At 41.3% G+C, this 24697-nt stretch overlaps 2 protein-coding genes across 4 annotated transcripts in view; both read left to right on the plus strand.

Annotated features, from left to right (window-relative positions):
- Positions 1–578, plus strand: part of ncam1b (neural cell adhesion molecule 1b) — a 96455-nt gene extending 95877 nt beyond the window's left edge. For all 3 annotated transcript variants that reach the window (XM_042486712.1, XM_042486714.1, XM_042486713.1), the window contains one exon: positions 100–578. In XM_042486712.1, the coding sequence (XP_042342646.1) occupies positions 100–220 (121 nt within the window). In that variant the 3' untranslated portion in view covers positions 221–578. The remainder of the gene's footprint in view (positions 1–99) is intronic.
- Positions 579–6189: 5611 nt separating this feature from the next.
- On the plus strand, positions 6190–24425 carry zbtb16b (zinc finger and BTB domain containing 16b). Its single transcript, XM_042486972.1, has 6 exons — positions 6190–6695; positions 7811–9086; positions 12149–12246; positions 14563–14649; positions 22916–23086; positions 24190–24425. Exons 2-6 carry the CDS (start codon positions 7906–7908, stop codon positions 24423–24425), a joined length of 1773 nt encoding a protein of 590 aa, XP_042342906.1. The 5' UTR covers positions 6190–6695; positions 7811–7905.
- The last annotated feature ends 272 nt before the right edge of the window (positions 24426–24697 follow it).

The following is a 24697-nucleotide window of genomic DNA, read 5'->3' on the forward strand; positions in this document are numbered from 1 at the left end:
GTGTTCAACTGAAGTGTTTGTTTACTGAGAATGTTTTGTTGTCTTTGCCATAGACCAACAGATTTCTAATTGTGCTTTTTCTCCTACTTTCCTTTGCAGGAAGATTTTTTCTGATGAGAAAGGCAAACTGGGGGAGGCAGAGTTATCAAACGCCCTGACGGAGATCACTGCAGAACACAACAGTGTCATACAGACAAAATCCACCGAGAGCAAAGCATGATGGGCTCGGGAAACCCCGGCCCGACCCAAAACATTTTGCAGCAACAACAAGCGAGAAACACTGCAGAAGTTTTGATTTCCAGTGCCCTTAACTACAGTTCATATTCAAAACAACACACACGTGTCGATTGGTTAGAGCGCACTTTTACTGTGCTTTCATTTCTCGTTTCATTCATGAAATGTTTACTACACCCAATGAGTTTATCTTTAGATCGTAAGAGATTCATTTTATTTTTTTATCGTTATTTTATTTAACCAGTCAGGAAGATTAAGGACAATCTCTTATTGTAACGACAGCTTGGTAAATATATGAAATTAGACTCCACCATCTGTTCTGTGCTTTAAGTTTGAAATGCAGCTGCGCACAAGTATTGGATTATTATGAGAAATGTTTAAAAAAAAAAAAAACAAAAAAAAAAAAACCTGACTATATATAGAAATTATTTTTCTTATTTTCATGTTCTACTGTTCAAATGTAAAAACATTTTTTATTTTATTTCGGACTCTTATTTTGTGGGCTTGTCTCATTAATAGCTTGTTTTGCATGTCTGACCTGCAAGTGGTTGTAAAAGTTCTGTTTAGAAATTTTATTGTTTCACTTTGTCCGTTACAGGGATGTTATGCTGGCATAGATTAAACACAGGCGCGACTTCAACATTTGGATTATAACCATATTTGTTATGGTTGTAAAAATACAGGATGAACCCACAGCCAGCTGCAGGGGGAAAGAGACAGAGAGAGAATCCCAAAATATGTCAACAGCGTGCATGATCAGATCAGATTTGGCTCATTTTATAATCAAATACATTCAGTCTATCACTGCCTTACCACAGTGTTGGTGAAAATATTTGTAAATCAAATGATTTGATTAAAAAAAAAAAGGCAACTCACTGAACACAAACATCCACAGAAAGACAAAAACTGCCAGCAGAACTGCTGATTCTCAGCTAAAGGGTTGACGAACTGTGAATCTTATGATCTAGAGCTAAATTTATGCCACGTATTTGTTTGCGGGGGGTGGCAACGAGTACGATGGCTACCGTTTCTTCCTCACATTAAAGCAGATCAAAGGTCTGGCTTCGTACTTTGAGTTGTGCTTTTGAAGCCACAAAAAAAGGAATAAAAACTCTAAAAAGCATTTTTTGTACTATTTAAAAACTACAAATATTTCTTTTTCATTTCCTGCCTGCAAGCTTGTGCACTGTGCCTGTGTGTCAATAGATTGTCTTGTCATCAGTTTCTATGATAATCTGCATAGCTTTGTCGTGAGAGATTTAGCCTATTCTTTTTATTTAATATATTGTATTACTAGAAGAAAAGTACGATAAATGGACTAATGTGGTCTTTATAACACGTGTAGTGTATGAAACTGTCCGTCTCTGGTCGCAGCACCATATATTGCCAGCTATAGTGAAGGAAGGTGTTTTGAGCCTTGGCATGAATTCAGTCAGTACTTCATAACTATAACTAAAAGGCAGATAGACGTGCCCATGTTTGTTTGGGGGGAATAGTTCTCATATTAATTTAATGAGTGTTACCTTTGGGGCTTGTTCTGGCATTACTACACTTTTTTTTTTCTCTCCCCGAGTTGTTATTCAAGTGTTCTGTAATGTGATTTTTCTTTTTTTTTTTTCAGTTTTTGTCTTTTTGTACAAAAATCACTCACCAAGAGCAACTGCTTGACTGGCTTAAGATAAACACTGGCAGGTAGCAGGGTGGTCCCACGTGAAACAAGAGGTCAAACTTTTATAAAAAGCATTAGATTATAGATATAAAGAGAAATGAATACAGAGAAGTATATTAGAAGATAAGTTGTACTCACCTTCCACTGCAGTTACCTGACCACCTTGCTCCCTCGTCACTGGACGCTCCTTTTGGTTTTATCGGGTCAAACTCAGAAGATATCTGTTGTGTACAGTCTGAGTGCTAACCCATTTACAAAATAAAAAATGGTTTCCGGATCTAATTTTGTCCTGGCCCATTTTGTCATTAGTTTCAATTACTTTCCCGTTTTTTTCTTCTAAAGGAAACTGGGATTCCGTGTAGTTGGATTTTTCAAACACTAGATGGCACTAAATACCTATTTGTGGCCCCCCCTTTTGTTTTCGCCATGTCATGGACACACAGGACTATTTACAGAAAGGTTACAGTGCAAACAGGTTATGCAGGGGCTGGAAAATTCCCTGGGCAACTTGTTCAGATACATGGGGGCGCAAATAAACACGTGTTACATAATGCATGTTTGTGCGGGAGTTAAGTTAATGTATCCAGGCTAGGATGTCAAAATACTTTGTGCCAGTGTGGGTTTGATATTTTCAGCTGTGCCATCCCTCCCCTCGGTCCCTCTAATGTTCCCGCAAACCAGTGCTGTGTCAACAGAGTGTCAACAACCACTGACCTGGCGCGGCATCCTGTTTCACTCCTCACACTGACCACTTATTTCATTTTTCTCGCCTGTCCTGTGACATACTAACTGGTTTGATCTTTGTGTCCAGTCTGCATTAACCAGTTTCTGCCTTCTTGTTCCAGGACAACAAACTGGTGCTCACCTGGTGAGCCTGTCAGTAGTTGAGATGCCCTGTAGATGTCTCTGATTGCAGCCCTGATGGAGAGACGAGAAGCAGAGGGCGATCATTCAGAGCCGTGACGTCGCCCCGCCGATGTCTTGCAGCCAGTCAAGTCCGCAGCATGCAGCCGTGATCTCACAGGAAGTTAGGTGATGTGGCCTTCAAAGTAAAAGTAAAAACAAAAACGTGCTCGCGAGAGAATGGTCTCCCAGTGCAATAGGAATTGTTTTAAAAATATGGCACTTACACACAAGTTTCAATTCATTTTCTTCTAGATCTGTTGCTACCATTTTAGTAATTTCCTTTGCATTTTAACTGGGAGTTACAGAGTATTTACCTCTAGTAGTAGAAATACGTAGGTGATTCACACACAAGGTGTCAGCAGGTCCTCAAAAGGTATACATTAAAATTTTCATTGATTTTAGGCTTCAAAATTAATTAAATAGCCCTAAATTTAAGACTTTGAGACCTTAATCATCACAAATACTTTCTTTCATTTATTTATCTTTTAATTTCTCTCTGTCAAAATGATTCAAGGTCTTCAGCACAAAAGTTTGTATTTCTGTTTTTCCAATGTTTAAGCCTACCACTGAACCTTATACAGTCTTCTTACTTTCTACTACATTTATCTGTTAGTAAAACATAGATTAAACTCACTCACTCTAATTACCATGTTGTTACATAAAACCCACCTCTGCACAAGATTGCACATTGATTTCATTTATACTTAAATACAATGCTTTAAAAAGAAAAATATTTGTCCAAAAATCAGTCTTAAATTTATGTAAAAAATTATCTTGAGAGGGTCTTAAAAAGCATTAAATTTAAGCGTTCAATACCTGTACACAGCCTGACGCAAGCAAGCGTAGATATACCCCAAATATAAAAATACTCCATTACATGCATTCAAAATATTACCAAAATAACAGTGGTTCATTAGTATTATTAACTGCTAAAATATCAACAATATACATAGTCAAAATACAGGAAGAATGGACCCGTTATTGGATTATTATTATTATATCATGTTCTGCAATTTAATTTAAACTCAGGGGATCATATTTCGTATACATACAGCCACCGGAGATGTAATTAATTCACAAAATAAATGTAATTGTAACCAGTTACTATTACACAAAAAAAGATATGTAATTAAATAACACTTGCTATTCAAAATGTTGGTTACTACAAACAGATGACGTCAGAATATATTCTTTTCAGTAAAAGCTTTATATATAGCATATTCCTTTTGTTTCTTAGCATCTTTTTGCTGCGCAGGAATGCCTTCTTTTGTCAACCTTTTTCTGGACATTTTCTAGCTTTATTGCCCCATTTAAAACATTTTTTTAGAAAAGTGATCAAACGTAATGAGTTACATGACTTTAAAGAAGTAATTAAAAATAGCTACATAACTTGTTCTAAATCGTATTACATTAAAGTACAAAAAAAAGAAAAAAGGTGTAGTTAGGTGTACTTATTTATGTATTTATTTTAATTTCACTATCGCACTCTTTAATTTAAAACTTATACAACTGGTATTTTATACATTTGCCATTATAGAAAGAAAAAAATAAATAAATCAGTGTTTTATTCACCAGAATTTGACTCTTGAAATAGCCTTTAGATCTGACTGTTAAAGAAAAAAAATTTGGTTAACAAATATTTGAAAAATGTTTGAGACCAAACAGGGAGGAGTGCACTGTGCACAGACATTCTTGACCTTAGTTGACCCCATGGGTCCTAAAAAGCAACAAGTCACCAGGATGCCTTAGTAGGCTATTTCTAAAGTCGTATCTTTGGACTTCTGTCCATCTAGCAGTCACTAGTTGAAATGTGGCAAATTAAAATGACTGAAACAGAAGAATACAGGTTTACATTATCTCGGTGTCCTCCAGTCAGATGCAACTTTGAGTTATGTCACTCCTTGCTCCCCTCCCCCGACAACATTCACAGCATTGTTTTAGAGAACCACGCTTCACATTTGGTTGACTTTCAAGACAAACGTGTGTCCGCCAAATTTCTCTCGAAACAATATCACTCCATGTATTCTCTCTATATTGTGAAAGTGCAGCAGTACCCAGATGAAAGTAAGCAATGCAGCCTATATAGAGTAAGGTCTTAAAAACTTAGTTTTAGAGTGTTTTTAGAGGGTATAAATAAGCTATGTGACATTACTAAATTGTTGATTAATGTTTCAGTGAGCGCTGAGATTGTATGTTTTAGGTTTTGCACCACTCAATTATAGAGAAAAAAAAAACATCTACAATTCCATGAAATCATGTCCTGTTTTACCAAGGACACAAACCTTAAAAAATACATAATGATTTAGATATATTTTATTAGAACTGAACAGGGCAAGCACATTCTGGACATAGTGACAGACAATTGCCTTCCATTAGGGGCTCAAAAAAAATGAAAAAACATTCACACCCATTAGACTCACATAAAATCACACACTTCCATAGATCAATAAAAACACACATGCAAAGAAAAGTAATAACAATGTTGCCTTGTTTATTGCAGTGGGAACTCCATGACACCTCAAAGATCAACAGGTGCCTGTTTCGATGAACACTCACACTCACAATTAACAAATGAATAGATACACACAATAGATAATGCACAGTTTTCACAGTTCCAAGTTTCCCTAAAACCACTTTTTTCCTTGATTTTACCCACACTGGTAGATCTCAAATCCATTTCAATAGATATGGGTCAAATTTGACCCAGCCAAAGTGTACAAAAAGCACAAGAACAAAAGTATAAAACGCTTAAATATTTCAGCATTTCAGCTTTAGGAAAAGTTGTCTAATATCAGGCTAAAATAATTTTATTGATGTCAAATACAGTGTTGGGAAGGCTACTATTGACTCGGTAGGTTACAAATTGCTACCTAACCTGTTAAAAATGTGTAGCTGGTATAACTACTTCATCAAAGTAATGTAACTTTTGAAAATTCCTTTTAATTGCACAGCTGACATGTTTTAAACCAGGCAATAAAACTGAAAAGTGGCAAAATATAAGTGCCTAAGTGTTGCACTTAAGTTTGTCCAAATGGCTTTACTAATCCCCCTTATTTGTTAAAAAAAAAAAAAAAAAAAAAAAGGATTTCCTGCACAGCAAAAAGATGCAAAGCAACAGAATGAATACATGCTATAACATTTGTACTTAAAAGAATATATTTGGATGTAGGCCTATCCTCATTGTAATCACCCAGCTTTTTTGTCTACTGGCTGTTTTAGTTATATATAGTCTATTTTAGCAACTGTTTCTGAATATAATATAACATTTATTTTTTTGAAATTACATGGAACTAGTTAACCTCTGACACTGGTCAAATGTGGGGGGGGGGGGAGGGTCAAATTTTAGCCTGACAATATTGGCATTTCATCAGTAAATGTCTTTGTTTTGTCTTGCTATTCTCAATAATAACAATGCATGGTATAAACAAGGGCATATGTTTTGTATAAAAATTAAGGGGGAAACATAGGGCGTTTGGGGGTCCTCTGCGAGAGTTAATTTCACTTAATTTCCTTGCAATCTGGAAGATTTTTATACACTAATTTGGCCTTTTCTGCATCAATAGTCTTTAAATTTGTCAAAATAAAACTCATCTGCTACTTTCTTTTTTATTAGGGGAGACAAATGCACGTGTTCTAAATATTAAAGATCCCCTCCCCCCGAAATACATACTTATTTGTTACAATCAAACATTTCAACACGTGGTTCTCCAGAGGGGTTTATTTTGAAAGGTCCTTTCGGAAGTGTTGTATTTCCCCTGCTGGATTGACCGCGGTGGCTGGCTGATGGTTTGCTTACTTGGAGCAGGACTGAGTTTGGAGCGGGTACTGTGAAATGTGTAACCATGATGTTGCCTGGGTAATCAGCGGAGGACGTTAGGAGACAGAGGTAAGAACAACTGTGACAGCCGACACTTTTATTATTTCTGCTAATAATTGTTAGTCAATCTGCGAACTTCTTTCCAGTCTCACACTAATTTGAACAATTATTTTCTAAATAATCCCAGATTTGTGGCGGGTTGTTATAACATCGCTTCAAATCAGACATGTGTAAATCGGCTGCAAGTTTGTCCGCAGCCTGATTTTGGATTTTACAAACTTGATTTAGCTCAGACTGTCTCGCAGACTGTTCGACACATCTCTGGACTAATTTGGGATAAATTGGGGTCTTTTATTTTCGGACAGCGCGCGCTCCCTTAAACACAGTGCCGACAGTAAATAAGCGCGTGGAGAGGGTTAATTTGTCGCAATGTGTTCGGATAATAAAGGTGGATTTGTGCGTCTGCACCTGATGCGCTCTGGTGTTGCGGTTAGTTGAGGATGCAGCCTGTCAGCATCACTCGGGGTGCTACTGAGCGGTCCGACAATAATCATCACACACAGTCTAATCATCACTCACAGTCATTTTAGGATTTTAAATATGCTGAAAAGAACATGCATCTCTGTCAGGACTGCGCTTCATTTTCACGCTTTCGTCAATTTGATAGTTTTATAACTTATTCAGAGGTTTTTAACAGAGCGGCTTAATTGTCTTTAACACATCTAATCATGAACGTGCGCAGCCTAAATGAACTAATCAGCCCTTGAAGGCGTTTGTTAAAAGCGGGCCTACCTGTTGAGGGCACGGATGTGTGTGTGTGAGGAGCTTGATAAATTGAACCGTCACCTCTCAGTATGCAGACGTTATTACAGCGACGTGACCGCTCTCAACGAGACCTCAGACTAATCACCTGCAATAGAAACTGTTGCTTTGTGCTTATCGACCTGTTGTCTGCTTTTGGTGCGTAATTAAAATAAATAAACATGTTGGGTGCATGAAATAACCCCCCCTGAAGAGATCAAGAGGGGGATTTATTTCACAGAATTTTTAAAATTTATTTTATTTAAAAATAATTTTATTGATCAGTCAACGATGAGTGTACTCTGGAGTATAATTAACTGCCTTTTATATCACATTGTGAGTCAGACAGACAGTAATGATGCTCTGCGCTTCCCTTCCACCAGACCCAGAACCAGCTGACGGCAACTGAAGCAGGCAGGGCAGCCACACCTCATGCGTGGGCTCCGCAAAGGTCCGAGTGGATACGGGTCAGACAAACATGGGTGTGCTCCAGCTCCACAACCCCACTCACCCCACATCTCTCCTGCAGCGGGCCAATCAGATGCGTCTGACCGGCACCTTGTGTGATGTTATTATCACAGTGGATGGCCAGGAGTTCCCGGCGCACCGCACCGTCCTGGCCTGCACCAGCAAAATGTTTGAGATCCTGTTCCACCGCAGCAGCTTACGCTACGCCCTGGACTTCCTTTCCCCCAAGACCTTTCAGCAGATCCTGGAGTACGCCTACACCGCCTCGCTGCAGGCCACAGCCGAGGACCTGGATGACCTGCTGTACGCCGCTGAGATCCTAGAGATAGAGTACCTGGAGGAGCAGTGCCTGAAGGTGCTAGAGACCATCCAGGCGGAGGAGACGGAGGAGGTGGCGGTGAGGAATCACAGCTCTGGAGACCACGGTGACCACAGTCGGGCTCGGCACTGGAGGCACATGTTGATGTCCAAGAAGCATTCCATACAGGACGGACCCAACCGCATCACTCCCACCGCTCTGCACCACCTGGCGCTGTACCACATGACGGAGGGAAGCTCTCCTGGCCCAGAGCCCCAGGCAGCTCCTGAAATGAGCCCCAAGCTGGACACAGAGGTTGACATGGAAAGTTCCCAGCAGCCTCAGCGCCACAGTGCAGAGTTTTTATCCCAGGCCTCATCCCTGACCTCTGGCAGAAGTATAAAATCAGAGAGCATGCAGGTGGACGACACCGATGGCTGCGAGGGCAGGTCCTCCAGCACCGGAGAGGGAAGCTGCATGTCAGACAAGCCCAGAGACGAGGGCCCGGGGACGCCCCTGAGAGGCAGCGTGATCACAAGCGCCCGAGAGCTGCACACAAGCCCAGAAGATGGAGGACAAGTGGTGGGGAACTCTCTTGACTGTGTCCCCGGGATCTCTGAGAAACATCTGTCCTCCATATATTCTGTGCCCTCCAACCACACGGGGGAGGGGATGCTGCCAGTGTCTGTTTCTGTGGCCCCGTCTCTGGGCGTACCGCTGGACCCGAGAGCCTACAGCGGCCTGCTGCACCAGGGCTTGCTGCACAGGGAACTCCTGAGCAGGCTGGGCCAGTTTGCGGCGGGGATGAGGCACGAGGGCCAGGTTCAAGGCCAGCAGTGTTGTGGCGAGTGTGGGCTTCAGCTGCACAGCAGGCAGGCCATGGAGCAGCACAGGTAACACGCACAAAACATCCATCAGAACTAAAAAGAGAAAAGAAAAGAGAACGGTAACACATATATTAATTGAGTTTTTTTTTTCAAGTTTGATTAACACAACTGCTTGGAAATCAAGCTGAGAGAACTTAATTCATTCATCATTGTGTTAGTGATTGAAGTAATTATTTTAAGTTGCTTAACAATTCTCTTTTATCAGTGTACATTTTTTACTTTCCTGCAGCAATACACTATATTTTTTTTAATCTATGTCTGCATCCTAAATAATGGAAAATTAATCCAAATGAAAATTTGCATCCATTTGTGATCCAAAATCTAATAATCACTTGTTAAATTGAAAAGAAAGAGTGCACAGTTTTAGTCTCTTTTTCATAACACAGCTACACTCACCGCTTGACATTTTTACTGACATACATGTGTTGCGTCTGATAAAAGATGTGCAGGTGCTTGTGTTTCTTGTGCCGTATGATGAATATGAGCTAAGTAGTTGATTATGCTGTTTGGAAAAAAAGCACCCGCCACTTGTAACTTAAATTGAACTGTTTCTTTTCCTCAGTATTTTGTTCCCCCTCTGTCATGTTAAAATACTCTGAGAGTTAAAAGCTGGAAGGAGCAACAGCAAATATGTTAATTTATTCTCAGGGACACCTGCACTCATGTCTTAACAGTGAGATGTCTCGGGAAGTTGTGAATTGGGTCTTTGTAAGGGATTTGATATAAAGAGGCCTTGGTGTCGCATAAAGCTGTTATTTACAAAGCTTTATTTTCTAAATTCTGTTTGATTATTTGTGCAGAAGCGTGCCTCACACAACAGGCTGTCTCCCAGGCTATTTGATATGCATTCCTTTGCATCAGTAGAGAGGAGCCTCTCAGCAGGGACCAGGCTGGACGCTTCAACTAGATGATGGATAACTTCTGCTTCACGACCCACTCTGTTGTTTTTTTTGTTCATTCCTCCTTTATTTACCAGCTTGTCAGCTTAGATCCCGTCATTGTACGCAAAAGTTACCGACTAGCTCAGTGACAACTCTCATTAACTTGATTGCAGATGTTTATAATTGTGCGTGCTTGGCAGTGTTTGACTCATCACTAATCATTAGAAACAAGACAATCTGGGAGCCAAAAGTCCTAATACGCAGCTAAGTCATGATTAGGATCACAGCCTCTCCCTCTCTGCGCCCGTGGCTGACATTTCAGCCTCGTGCCACTCCAGAGTTGTGCCGAAACCGCCCGGTGAAACAGAGCATCCTGTGGGATATTTAGTGATACGTGTTGCTTACTCATGGAGACAGGCGGATGTCCGCAGGTTGGAGGAGTTGCGTTGGTGGCACTGCTTAAGGATGTAATGAAGTTTCTGTAGGTCTCTAACCAGGTCACTGAGCATACACCTGGGCTGCAGACTGACATTTTGTAGTTTTGTTGTAAAAAAAAAAGTTTCTCCGGCACAGTTTCAACTTGAAAAACTACAGAAATTGAAAAAAAATAAAGAAATTTCATTAAAAATTTAAAATATGCAGTATTTTTTAAAGGTGATGCCTTCAGCAAAATGAAAACTAAATAATTTGTAGTCAATTTTAAATTCTACTTAAACCTCTGCTAACACAACTAATTATAGGGGGTATTTTAGGGCTGGGCAACATATCTATTGTAATATTGATATTGTAATATGAGACTAGTTTTGCCTTCGATTTTGGATATCATTATATTGCAAGTGCTGTCTTGCTGTATTACAGTAAAGTACTGTGATTTTCTGAAATGTTCAGACTGTTCTATTATTAGTCTTTACCCACTTAGTAATTATGTCCACATTATAGATGATTATTTAGCAGAAACCTCACAGAGTGAATATTTTGTGAAAGTGACAATTGCCAAACCTACGATACTGTCACAATATTGATATTGAGGTATTTGGTGAGAAATAATATAATATTTGATTTCGCCATATCACCTTGCTTATAGGTATTTTGCATGTATAAACACAACTTGCGTTTTCCGTCATTTTGAATTAATAAACTTAAAATCAATTATTGTCGGTGCATTTGCACCATAAAATGATTGGTGCATAAATATTTACCAAAATGCAAGAATACAAGAGTTTGATGCCCAGAGTTTTCCAAAATCCTTTATGTTTTCTCCCTAATGTTGAACAAAACCTGCACCCTTGATCATTACCTTAAACCCATGACCACCAAGACACTCTGAATTTTTACTTTATATTATATCATTACTTGTGAAGAGAATAAAGGCCATATATACATCATGGTTACATGGTTGACAGCTCAGACTGCTGGGCCATCAGGACAGCCAAAATAAAAGTGTCACATGAAAGTGAATTATCATTTTTCAGTCAAATCTTAAAACTTAGAGCTAAAAGCCACAAAACAGTCAGTGCTCCTGAGCATGTGGCTCCAAAATTATTATGTTTTCCATAATATGTTAATATCATGCATGCCAAGTTATTTTGACCACAGAGTGTGTTTAATGGTGGAGTCTTTTGAGGCTGTTAGCAGGGTGATGTAAGGATAACAGTACAGATGCCTTGCATGCTTGGATGTGTGTGATATGATATGATAGGTTTTGCTGCTGGCAGAGCTTCAGCGAATCATCGTCTTTTCTCGTTTTCATTGCAGTTACAGGAGAAGTGTGTGTGTGTCTGTGCATGTGATGCTGGGGTGTGAGTTTGCGTGCATGCACTTAGTGTGTGTGTGTGTTCTTGTGTGCATGCCCAGTGTCTTGCAGTGCTGGCGGGTGGAGGCACGCGTATGTCTGCACTCTGAAATTAGCCAGATATCCTATTGTCTGTGTTCTTTTAGCATTCATGCGTTGTGATTCACAACTCCAAGGGCCTCTTACACTAATGATGTTGCATTCAGCGAGGGATTCTTGCCGGAATTAAAACATGCTTCTCTTGTTACAAGGACAATGATGCTTCTGGGTTTGGGAGACCTTACAGAGAAAAAAAATGAGGCGCAGAACCGAGATACTTTTATTATCACAAGTGCGTTCTCGTTTCTGTTCTTGTCTCTGTTAACACACTCGCATTTGTGTTTGTCTTTCCACAGGAGGCTGCATAACGAGGAGAAAGGCCACGGCTGTGAATACTGTGGCAAACACTTCCAGGACAGCATGCGGCTGAGGATGCACATGCTGTCTCACACAGGTACTTAGTAACTCTCACACTCATCTCAGAGTATTCATTGCTTATGAAGCCTCTGGATAGTGCGGCCTTTCAAATGCACCTGTTCATACAACATCCCCCCCCCTCCTACCAGTTAGTGCTGCTCCGAATACTTGGATCATGCTTTCTTTTCCATGCTTAGGTCTATGTACCTCTCCCTCCCTCTCCTCTCCGCCGCTCTCTAGTCTCTCTCTCCGTTTGAATCGTTTCTGTGTTTTTTCGGAGACTCTGGCAGCTCGCCAGCTCTGCCCCTTCTGAGTGATGACATCATCAGCTGCCGGCAGGCCTGGGTGTTCTGCCAGTGTTCCGAAGCGTGTGTGATGGCTCGCTCGCAGATGTGTGTCCAGGAACACACTGTACCCAAATGCAGACTTAATCAGACCTGACTGCTCTCCCAGCTACTTTATCCAAAATAGAGAAAGAGGAGCAGTGGGGAGGGGGATGGGGGGGGGGGGTGAGGAGAGGGGGGGATCAGGGACTAAAAATGAAACTAAAACAGAAACAGAAACCTCAGTTGGAATATGTGTATAGACAAGGCGAGGTCCCTGTCCTCTCTGCCTGCCGCTCTCTGAGGATTGCTGGGGAATGACATACTGCTGACAGATGAGAGGAAACTGCTTCTTTAACTTTACCTGAGTTGTCCCTTTATACCCTCTGCATAACCCTAAACACGCATATTGTCTTGCATTACTCGTAGACCTTCGACAGCATGCTTTGATTTTCAATTCACAGTGACATCCACAACAGCAGCACCTTTAACCTAATTTGAATTTTTGCATAAACTCTCCCCATCCCGATGTGTCAACCCATAATACTACAAAAAAAAAAGAGATGTGGATCTCATTTCTTTGTCACTGTGTATTTCGGTATAGCAGCCTTAGATCCCGCTGGTTGCTAAGGAGCGAGTGCTCCACTGCTCTAATGGGCTGATTTGGTATTCAGCTCGATGCTGGCTCTTATTTTGGTATGCCAGACAAAGTGTTTTGATGGAGGACGATTGCAGCCGCGTCTGGAGACAGTTTGATGGTTTATGGATGAGAGCACACTCCGTGCCTTTGACTGCACAAGACAATGCACTATGTTCTCTTCTTCCCTTATCACACAATCTCACACAACACAACACACCACACTGGACAGCGTCACACAACATCAGGATCTACAACGCTGTTCTAGTGTTACTCCTATATAAGACTACTCTCCACCAAGTTTTATTTTTCGCTCCGTGTAACAAAACGCACCATTCCAAAACAGTAACCAGTTTGTTTTCAAAAACTGTTGTTTTTAGAAATGAACAGATTGGGGCTTTTTTGTTATTTGTGTGCAGCACTGGGAACAGTGGCACAGTGTCTGTGCATAGAGGCATCGTAAGAGTTGAAAGAGGACCACATTTAGGCTGTAGCGCTCAGAGTTCCCAAAGCTTGTGGGTGTTTTAATGAGTCATTTTAACTTCATTTAAAGCCAGCTGAGCAGAAAATAGATCAGTGAATGAGCCCTGGGCCAGTATGGATCTGCAACCGATTTACATCTCTGTGAGAGCCAACCCACATCCAAACAGCTGTGTGTGCGTGTGTGAGAATGTGTGTGTGTGTGTGTGTGTGTGTCTGTGTGTGTGTCTGTGTGTGTCTGTGTGTGTGGTGCGCGCACATATCTGTCCTATGTGTCTGTCTGTGCAGGTGTGAGGTGAGTGCAGAACAAGGACCGAACATTTCTGCAAGCAGTATGCATACTTGTCTCTTTCATGTCTTCATCAGAATAGACAAGGGCATTCCAAAGGTGAACTGGGAACTGTAGTTACAGTGCATGCGATGGGATTCGGGGTGTTGACTCTGAAGTGTTTTTTTTTGATAAAGGGATGTGCCGCAGGCGGGAAGCGTCTGCTGTAGAGAGAACACCCAGTCCTTCTGTGGCCTCTCAGGCAGACAGTCTGCTCACTGTTCAGAGACTGATAACAGGGCACGGTAAATAAAACTCTTCAGCTCGGCTCTTTTTTGTCAAGAAGAAGGGCCGTTGCACCCTGTCTGGTGCCTTTGTTTGTCCTGAGTTGTGTTTTTATGGCGCTTTCCTCTGCTCCATTGTACTCTGCACATTTGCTTCCTTGTGTTAACACCTGAAAAGCACAAGTGTGAGACAAGTGAGGCTCTTTGGTGACTTTTCAAATAGGGTGTCTTTGTTCGTCTCTTGTGGCTTTTTCTACAGTCGTCTTTAAATGCCGAATTAACTGACTTTACAATTACAAGCTTATGTTTGTGTTTACTGTTCGATCAAGAAACCTTATAATAAATTTGATTTTATCTACAGCTCCTGCAGAAGCGCTGGTGTGTGATCAGTGTGGAGCAACATTCTCCTCAGAGGATGCTCTGGAAGCCCATAGGCAAACACACACAGGTACTTTACAAACACATGTGCATGCATTAACACTCCCTACATACACACACACACCCACACACACACGCATTATGTTTAACCTGGACAGCGTGGATTGAGCTGTCGAGTAAGCCGTGACTACGGCACTTGTGATCGTGGGTCTAAACTTGCCTGTCATGCTGGCTGGGTTAAACTGTTCCTGTCATGATGCTCCATAATTTATCAACATGGAGGTGGGAGGCCCTCTCACATATCACCCACTAATATCTCTTGGCATCCAAACCCACTGCATGCCACTTTGCCACAGCCACGGCTTCACAGCGCCAGCATTACAGTTTCACAGACATACTATCCGCACCTCCTGCCGGAGACTGCCTGTGGAATTATTTACCTTAAACTCACACAGCCAACTACAAGATGTTCTGTTTTCCAATCATCTCACATTAAGAAAATGTATTACAACCTTTTCTTGTCTTGTGAATATTTTTTTTCTTTAAAGTGGTGTTTTTGACTGATTGATTACACAAACCTGGACAGTGACTTGTGATTTGCAATCTGGACTCTTGGAGTCTGGAACAGCCTGCCTGAGAAGTTGTATTTATCAACTGTATTCTGTATTATTAGTAAAAAGCAAGCAAACTTAACATATATGACACTTTAATAAAAAAAAAAAAAAATACTTCAAAAAGTGCCTTACACGAGGAGGAAAAGTGAAACAAGAAGATAAGAGAATATATAACACAAGTAAAATTAAGTGCATAATCTATTAAATAGAAACTATAAAGTCAAGAAAAGGGCAGAGAAAACAAAATGGTTTCAAGAAAATTCATAATTGTATTACTATTTTCAATGTAATTATCACTCCTGGTGCCACTATAATATTGAAGTAAATGTATTAATTGTCAGTAACAACCTTATTGATGGTTATTTAGTTATTAGTTAATACTTCATCAATTTTAGTTTTATTACATTACAATAGGTGAAATGTGTTGTGCAGCCACATAAAACATCACAGGACTCCATAAAAACTTGGTATTTCAGCTGCATAGCCATGGCTTTGCAGGATGTCTCAGTGCATGCTTTGGCAAGGCTTTTGGCCGCCTCAGCATTCTGAGTGCACACTCATACTTTAAATGATAACCTCTGTTCACCTTTGTAAGAATGCAGAACAAATATCCTGAATTATTTTTGTTTGATGAAAATGAGAAGTTGGACTTTGTGGTGAAGAGTGAGCTAGTTTTATTTGAAAGCTTGGAAAATTAGGCAAACAAGCCTTAATAATACACACAGACAATATGAGATCACTTTGTTTGATGCATGTCAAGCATGAAGGCAAACAGAATATATTAGTGTAACATATATTTAGTCTTACACCTATTTACATGGCAATTGATGGTCTGGCTTGTAAGACATTTTGCTGCTGTTTTTCTGTGTAAAGCTATGATGGTGATTCTAAGAATCTATCAGCAGTCAGGTTACCATCAGGCAGATGGTTTAGTGTGCCAACCCTCCGAACCAGCCGGGCTTGCAGATTATCTGTGCCTACCAGTACTGCACTATTAAACAAACTGAACAAAAATAACCTCTTTGTGTGAGGATGCTGCATCCAATGATATGTAGAGCACTTAGTGATATGTGTGAATAGGTCTTTAGTAGTGGTGAGGTGCTCTGTTGTTAATATTTGTTTTTTTCTGGTGTAATTATTACAGTTGTCTTTTTATTTATCTTATAATTACTGTATGATACACATAACACAAAATCTCTGTTTGAAGTCACAGTTGTGCTTGAGGCCTTATGCAGGTTTCGGTTTGGAGTTAAGGCAAATTTTAAGCTGATAAAGATTTTTTAGGATAAAATTTTGCTAGCTTATCTAGAAAAGGAAGAGACGACCCAATATGAGCCGATGAGAATGTACATCAGGCAAACTACACTTTTGAAGCACCACCCCCAGGTGAAACACTGCACCAATATTTGAGGGAGTTCCTAAACATGCAGACTTTAAACTAAGATACCTAAAACATAACAATGAAATATGTAAAACAAATGCTAAATCTGACCACACAAGCTATCAGGCAATGTATCAGTAAAAAGCTATAAATGTATTTATTTAAACAGATATGTCAGCTGAGAACTAATTCTCATAAACTGTGACAGCCTGGTCAAGAAGCAGCAAAAAAAAGCAAGTGGACACAAAACATTAAAACCAAGATGCAGCTGGTGCAATAAAAATAATAAATACATGTACGTGTTGCAGTTGCCAGGTTCTGTGCCTCTCAGCATTTTTTGGTTGGTGTATGTTCTCTGCCAACATGGCTTGTTTTGTATTTTTAACTCTTTAATTAATCAGGAAACCTTCCTTGAATTGTTTAACCTGATTAGAAAATATGAGTACATAACACCTCAATGACTCACAATATAATTTATTTTAAAGTAGAGCAAGTCATTTTTAAAGCAAGAAAAGCCAAATGTGCTTCTGCCAGCCTCTTTAATGTCAGTATTTGCAGGTTATCTGTGTAGTAAAATATATATCTTTTGAAATTCCGGTGGGTATTTTTTCATTGTTGTCCAACATTTATAGACCAGATTGATTAAATTAAAAATAATTAATAAAAAGAGAAAATAATGGTTAGTTGCAGGTAGTTTAGAGGACAAAAAGCTATGTTTCAGTTTTTCCACAATAATAATTAGCATCAACTAAAATGAGCACTCAAGTATGAGCCCACAACTTGGCAAATTGTAAGGTATTGATAACTGGTATATAGTCAGTAATAAGATCATTATGGATGACCTATAAAGTCTTTATAAGTGTGCCTCATAGTGAAGTGGCACATTACTCTCGATTATTATCCCATTAGCTTGAAGTGAGAAAGACTTAACAACACTTGTTTGACTCAAAACTCTCCAACTGTGAAAAGAAGCGATATTGTTGTCAGGCGATCCATATGCCCAACAGTGTCTGAATCCACACCTTTTCTGCTACTGTCAGAGAAAGGTGATAACCCTCTCAGGAGCATTGGCATGTAACTGTAACTCCAGGTGGCACACACAGTATGAATACTTAATGGATGTGGACATGGAGGGGTGTTAACGATGCCCAGAAGTTTCTACCCTCATCTCCCCAAGTTGTAAACATCCAGAGCTCGGTTTCAGCTTGGCAGAGTATCCAGAGCAGGGTACGAGAGGGCATTACTCTCTCGGTTTGTCATGATCTCAGCTCGGTCTGCTGTGACGCATGGCACTTTTTTCTTAGTTATTGTGACTCTTACAGGTAATTTTATCAGTCGTGTTGAGGATATGCCCCATGAAAATCTACATTTAGGAAATATAACCTGTATTTGTCCTAAAAACACATGATTCTTTAGTGGCGATTGTGCCGCCTCTGCCTTAATTTGCCATGTGGCATAACTAGTGAGCCAAATGAGTTTCCTCTTAGCAGATTAACACTTGTCAGACCTCAGCAGCTGCTACACTGCTGTCCACCTCCTCTGGAAGGGAAATAATACTACTTTTGGGAGACCTTGCTCGGAAAGCAATTTGGCAACACTTGCTACAGTGAGAGTCTCTTAAGCTATTTTGATATGTCAGAGGTGAATGGCCGTGGGTTGCTGAAGTTAGAGATCAAACAGGGGGTAGTCTGCATTTTTTTTTTTTTTTTTTGTGGGAAGGGAAGGGGGTAGGGGGCATGTGAGGACTTCCTGAGGGCAAGAGGATTGCTGCTGGTGTTGGATGCCAGGACTGAGAGGAAAACAACATCATGTGCTGCTGTTTACTCCTCACCACAGCACTGTCATAGTCTCCTCTGACCTACTTGTCAGTGCCCAAAATAAAAGAATGGATCTGTCTCCGAATTGCTCTCACAACAAAGGGGTTTGTTTCATCAGAGCAAGTCGAGGGCTCTGGGGCACCGAGCTCTCAATTTTGGAAAACCCAAGACTGTAGCTTATCTACAGCACGCACAGAAATCGACTGTATATGCTGGGAGCCCTGCTGGCTGACCATTTTGCCACCTTGGCTTCAAGGCAAAGGCCATAAGAGTGCTGCCTTTGTGTACTCACAGCAGCTGCACTGTTTCCACACATTACAGGCTGCTTCATCAAGTGAATAATATTACCTTCTGTCCGAGCTCTAATTAAACAGTCCTGTAGTTCATTCAGATACAGCCGGGGCTTCATAATGCAGACCTTTTAGCTCGCCTAATTGTGTGTCCGTCATCATACTGCTCCCTCCTGTTAATACCCAGCTGTAATTCATACAAGCCTTTAACTGAATTGAACTCTGCTCTGTTTGGCCATTCTGCCCCGAGTATTTATTTGCACCCACTGTCATGATACGAAAAGCCCCGGGATGCCATGTCATTTAAGTTAAATATAGAGGAAATATTGTGAACGTTCTAGGAATCAAGGCGAATGAAGCGGCGTGTGACCTCAATGAACCGATCCATGGAATGGTGGTTAAACACGAGCAACGTATCTCTTGTTGCATTAATTATTAAGTCGGTTGTTCCTCACTCGGGTAGATTAGCAGTCTGCTGATGAGCGCCCGGGGTTGTTTAAGGTACTGTAGCGTTTGTGCATGTGCTTCTCAGGCTGCCACGGGGAGCTGTCTGCATGAACGCGTACAGTAGCATGTCACGTGAGGTCAGGCACATAATGTAGCCTGCCTGTAGCCTGGCTGTGTATGTTTAACTGGATGATATCACTGAGCCAGCAGACAGCGATCACGCTGTATATACACTGAGAAGAGCCTGAGGACAGAGTTTTTGATGGACATGGTCAGCCATGACGTAATATTGTAAATTGTGAGTCTGTGTGAAATTCTTTGCCCTTTTGATGGCAGCAGGAGATTTGTTTAGCTTTGACTTGGCTGTCATTCAAACAAACAAACTCAATAGATCAAATTTTGCAAGCATTTATTAAAGGAATGCAGCTCAAATTGAGTGTTTTGTGTCCATATATTTTGGCAAATCAGTCAGTTTAATTGGTGGTCTGCATACACTGAAGTTAAGATTACCACTGAAGAAATTATACAGATTTGCGGTCGCCACTGAATACAATCTCTTGTTCAATTTGCAGTGGGTTTACTCCCAGATTCTCAGGGTGGGAACACTTTTGTTTGCTGCTTGAAAAGAAACAGGCTGCGCTTATTTGTGAATGAAGGGATTAGCTTGAACACTTCACCCCAACAAGGACCATGATCCTATCTGGTTGCCTAGACACATGGTTTTGTTTCTTAGGCAGCGTGAGAGCGTGGCTGGCTCCCACCTCGGCTTGGACTGAATAAGTGGCAGATGTATGGAGGCAGACCATGTTAAATCACATGAGCGTACACATGGTCTTAGTGGAGATATGCTGAAATAGCATGGCAACCTCAAACCATCCTGAATTACTAACCTTATTGTGCATTAGACAAGCAGCTCAGTGATATAACGCACACAGTAAATGTTTATATTTTCTGCCTCATAGCAGATTTGCTTGAAAGTAAATCATTATTCCCACTGTTGAGGCTTCCTCCCACTAAACACAATGCCCAGTCAGCTATCCAGCCTTTGAGGGAATACCATTGATTACATGGTGTTTACCCCATTGAGGGCCAAGGGTCAGGGGTCATCCTGTGCCTTAAAACCAAAATCCAGAGCCCATTGTCTGGTTAAGGGTGAGAAAGCAGGGGGCAATGACAGCCAACTTTAGGGCTTATTCTCTCATAAAGAAGCTCCTCTGCACTTATTACCAAAGCTTACTGGAAAACTCTACAACTGCAAATCCTTTTTCTTTGAAAAGTTAACAGAGCGCAGCGAGGCGAAATGCCACCACTAACGCATACAAACACTTCCTCTGCCTCCGAAAGGTTTTTGTTTACACTTCAAGATATTATTTGTTATTTTTATTTTCAGCGTCGCTCGCGCAGAATCAAACCGAAAGCGACTGCTGAGCTGTTGTCACCGCGTGTCAGCCCGAGATCAAGAGTGAGATTTCTGTGACAGATTATTTGTCACATTTCTTTACTCAAGTTTCAGTATTGTTGGTGACAGAGGGATCAGGATATACATCTGTGAGAGTCTGCGAGTGTGTCAGGGAGTAACGGTTTAACCTCCACAAAGAAACTGGGATGTTAAAACTTTCAGAGCAGGCGGAACAAAGCTTGCACAGCTGCACTGAAACACGCATTTACAATATACGATAGTTAATAAAGACAGAGTGGAGACAGGGTGATTAAAGTAGCTTTGAAGTACCTACAAGGTGGTTAAAATGTTATTCAGCTGGTTGAGGGCTCTGCTCTGCTCTGCCTGCAGCGAAGGTATCCTGGACACATTGGAACAGAAAGCACTCCCCCTGCTGGCGGCAAGAAATACTGCAAAAGAAACTGGTTAAAGTGGATCAAGGCTCCACATCACAGGTCACACAGAGACTGCATTTTGCCGCTTTTTAAATGCCTTCAGCCTTTTCTACATAGATCATTATCCGGACTCCTGTGCTGTATAGTGAATTGGCATTAGTTAGGTATGACTCAGGCCAACAGTGAAGCTGGTTAGACAGTGAAAGGATTTCCTGTTTGGTCAGCGGATAAGGGGAGAGAGGAGGGCGCAGAGGCGTTGAGAATGGAGGGTCTTTTGTTTTCAACGAAAATATTGTGATCCGTGGGTTAGAAAGGGCCTTGGTCATTAGGCAACAGCATAAAGACAGGGATTGTAGGAGTTGCGTGAGGAGCCTATGACTAATGGGCTTGGTCAATGAGGGCCTGAACCTCATTGTGTGCCCTTTGTGCAAAAGTCCACAGGCTAAAGCCTCTGAACAGGTGCAGTTCATTCCACTGGATCGCCTCCCTGCAGGATTGTTAAGATCAGGGAATGTCTTTCATCCTGTCTTCTTTCTGTTAATGATTACAAATGATCAGTTCTATTAGTGGTGGTTTTTTTGGGGGGGTGGGGTTGATTTCAAAACTAGGTTCAAAAAGAAGAATTTCAAAGAGGAGTCTTTGTGCTTCTGTGCCAAATTATACTTATCCGTGAAATGTGAAGTCGAAAAAAGCGTCTTGCTTTGTTTGAGCAAATTGTGATACGTGGATTAGCAAACAATACACGGTGAATGTTTCTGATTTATCCCAGAAAATGTGAATTTGCTTGATTTGTTTCCTTTTCTTTCTACTTTGAACAGGCTTGCCTGTTAACTTGATTGAACCTAAAGCAAGTGTCTGACACTCTTCCCTCTTAGTATGAGTGTGCTGTATCCCTTTCCCTGCGTTAATTCCAATTTAATTGCCAGTTGCCTCAAGGCACTTCAATAACAGTAACAAATGATTTGATTTAGTGGACCTCATCAGACTGCATTTTAAATGCGACACAGCAACCCCACTTGAATTCCAATGAAGTGCTGGCACAGTCCTCTGTTTACTAATGATCCTCCGCTGGAGATGTCTGATTGAATCTGAGTCAGGAGCAATGGGACCTGCTCGCATTGTAAATGATCTGCAACCTGAGCAGACAGAGAAATAAGGACCTCATAATCTCACATTAAAGCCTCACTCTCCAGGACATGCACATTATGTCCAATGCAGCTGATTAACCAGTCCCTCAGTCTTACCGCATATATGAATTTGCATCGGTGTGAGTGCCAGAACGGATTTGAGTGCTGGCGTACACAGCCTGTAGATCAAGTGTTGACTGTATGACAGCCAATGGATCTTCTTCACATAGCCATTTTGACTTGAGCTACCCTGCCAGCGACTCCCTATCTGTATTCCTCTCCACACTCTGTGCAACAGGAAAGCAGCCCCAAAGAGATGCCAGGTCACACACAGGATTAAACTGGATTGTGTTTTTTCCTGCAGTCCTGCCTTTAATGGCTTGATATCACTACTTAACATTCTGCACAGAGCGCATAGTGTAGGCATCATTTAGGGTGGAGCTACTATCAGCCGCTCTTTGAGCACAGAGACAGAGGACTTCACAGGCTGGAGCTGACTCCTGATGGGGAATGAAGAGAATAATTACACATCTAACACACCAGGAAGGAGCCATTGATTGTGTGATTGGCATGCTGTGCATTGTGTGGGAAATTCTTAAAGAAAACAATGACTTTCATGGTTTAAAATAGAACGTATAAAGACTCGCAGTTGAAAGTGCCTCTGGGCTTTTAGGGGAGTTAGTTTAGGTAGAGGCACTTGCTCTTTGAAAGAAGCTTTTCCCTCTGAGGACTCACACAAAGTTGAAGTGACCCAGTTTCCCCACTTAAGGCCCTGTCTGTGTATGGTACTGAAATAACTGTGTGTCTGTGTCTTGTGCGTTCTCCAGGGACTGACATGGCGGTGTTCTGTCTGCTGTGTGCAAAGCGCTTCCAGACCCAGAAGGCCCTGCAGCAGCACATGGAGGTCCACGCAGGCATGCACAGCTACATCTGTAGCCACTGTGAGCGCCCCTTTCCCAGCCACACTACCCTCAAAAGACACTTGCGCTCGCACACGGGTAAGAGACAGATCGTTTGCACCATCATCGCGGTCTGTAGTGTTATCTCCTGCGGTGAAACACAAGCATGTGGTGTCAAACGCATGCATATGTTGAAAAAGAGACAAAGGCGGATGTATTTATTTTTGTATTTGGGTTAATTTCCTTAGGTTACTGGCTTTAAGGTTTTACTCAATTTGCATGCATCCTCTCCCACCCTCCTTTTCACTTCTCTATAAGATGACTCACCTCTCTGATGACAGCACTGTACCGTTATGGCCGGTGCATATTTTGGGCAATTTCATCCTGTTTATATTTTGGGTTCTTAGACAGCCTTTGGGCTTCTGCAATTCACGGCTGTCAGTTCTAGTGTGGTTCACCCAAAATGATAGAGGAAACCCAAATATATATTGAAGGAAAAGCAAATGGAAATGACTTGTCTGTGTGTTCTACCGAGGGTGAGTCTTAGTGCCGCAGGAGACGGAGAGATATTTACTGAAAAGATGTCCCCCTTTCTTCTTTTACCTTAAATAACACTCCCAGCTGTCAGGATGGCTTGATGTCTAGACAGGAGAAATACATAATTGATGTGAAGAGACAGAAGTGAAGGGAGATTTGGCCATGGCAGCGTATCTTGTTTGTATGCCATTCTGCTTGGAAGTAACATTTTGTAAATGTCATCTGCTCCACAGTGGGGTGGGGGATTGGGGAGAATCGGCCTGTAATGAGGAGAGCAATGTATCCTCTGACTTGGCTGTTGCTGTGGACACTGAGATAATGAGGCACATAGGTCATTGGAGATGAGTCAAACCCTCAGCCTAGGAGAGAAATAGATTAACTACAGTATAGAGAACAGAGCAGTACATGCCTGGAGGACTTTTATTAGCTATTAGCAGACAGCCAAGAGGAGTGTCCTCGTGTCATAACATTAGCAACGTCTGAAAGCACATTATTTCCCTGCTTGATATGCATGTGCAGCGAGGACTCTGTGACTATTTGACCTACGCAGCTACATATGCAGCCGTAGCATGTCGTGCCAAGGATAAAGTTAGCCTTTAATGCTTCTCACGGTAATGGGCTGTGTTGGTGTTGTGGCCGCTGTTGTGACATGACTGTGCTTTCAGGCGATCACCCGTTTGAGTGTGAATTCTGCGGGAGCTGTTTCAGAGACGACGGCACGCTGAGGGGCCATAAACGCATCCACACAGGAGAGAAGCCTTATGAGTGCAACGGCTGTGGGAAGAGGTTCAGTCTCAAACACCAGCTAGAAACACACTACCGTGTACACACAGGTGAGAGTTCAGAGACCAAAACACACTCAGACATACAAGAGAGTCGGGCCTTCAAGGTATTTAAGTGAAGCTAATCACTCTGTGACTATATATATATGTGTGTGTGTGTGTGTATGTATGTATGTATATGTAAATCCAGTAGAGACCAAAGCCAAACCGAAGACCAACAAGGAATTATATTTAGTAGTGTTGTTTATATATTTCTTTATTATTATTATAATTACTCATTAATTTTTAAAGTGAAAAGTTATATTTAGAATTCTATTGAAATTGGGACTAAAACAGTAAATCCCCACCAATAAATGCTGGTTTAGAATCTTTTAAAGCTATTTAATCAGAA

This window comes from Plectropomus leopardus, chromosome 5, assembly GCF_008729295.1.
Source record: "Plectropomus leopardus isolate mb chromosome 5, YSFRI_Pleo_2.0, whole genome shotgun sequence".
Classification (NCBI taxonomy): domain Eukaryota; kingdom Metazoa; phylum Chordata; class Actinopteri; order Perciformes; family Serranidae; genus Plectropomus; species Plectropomus leopardus.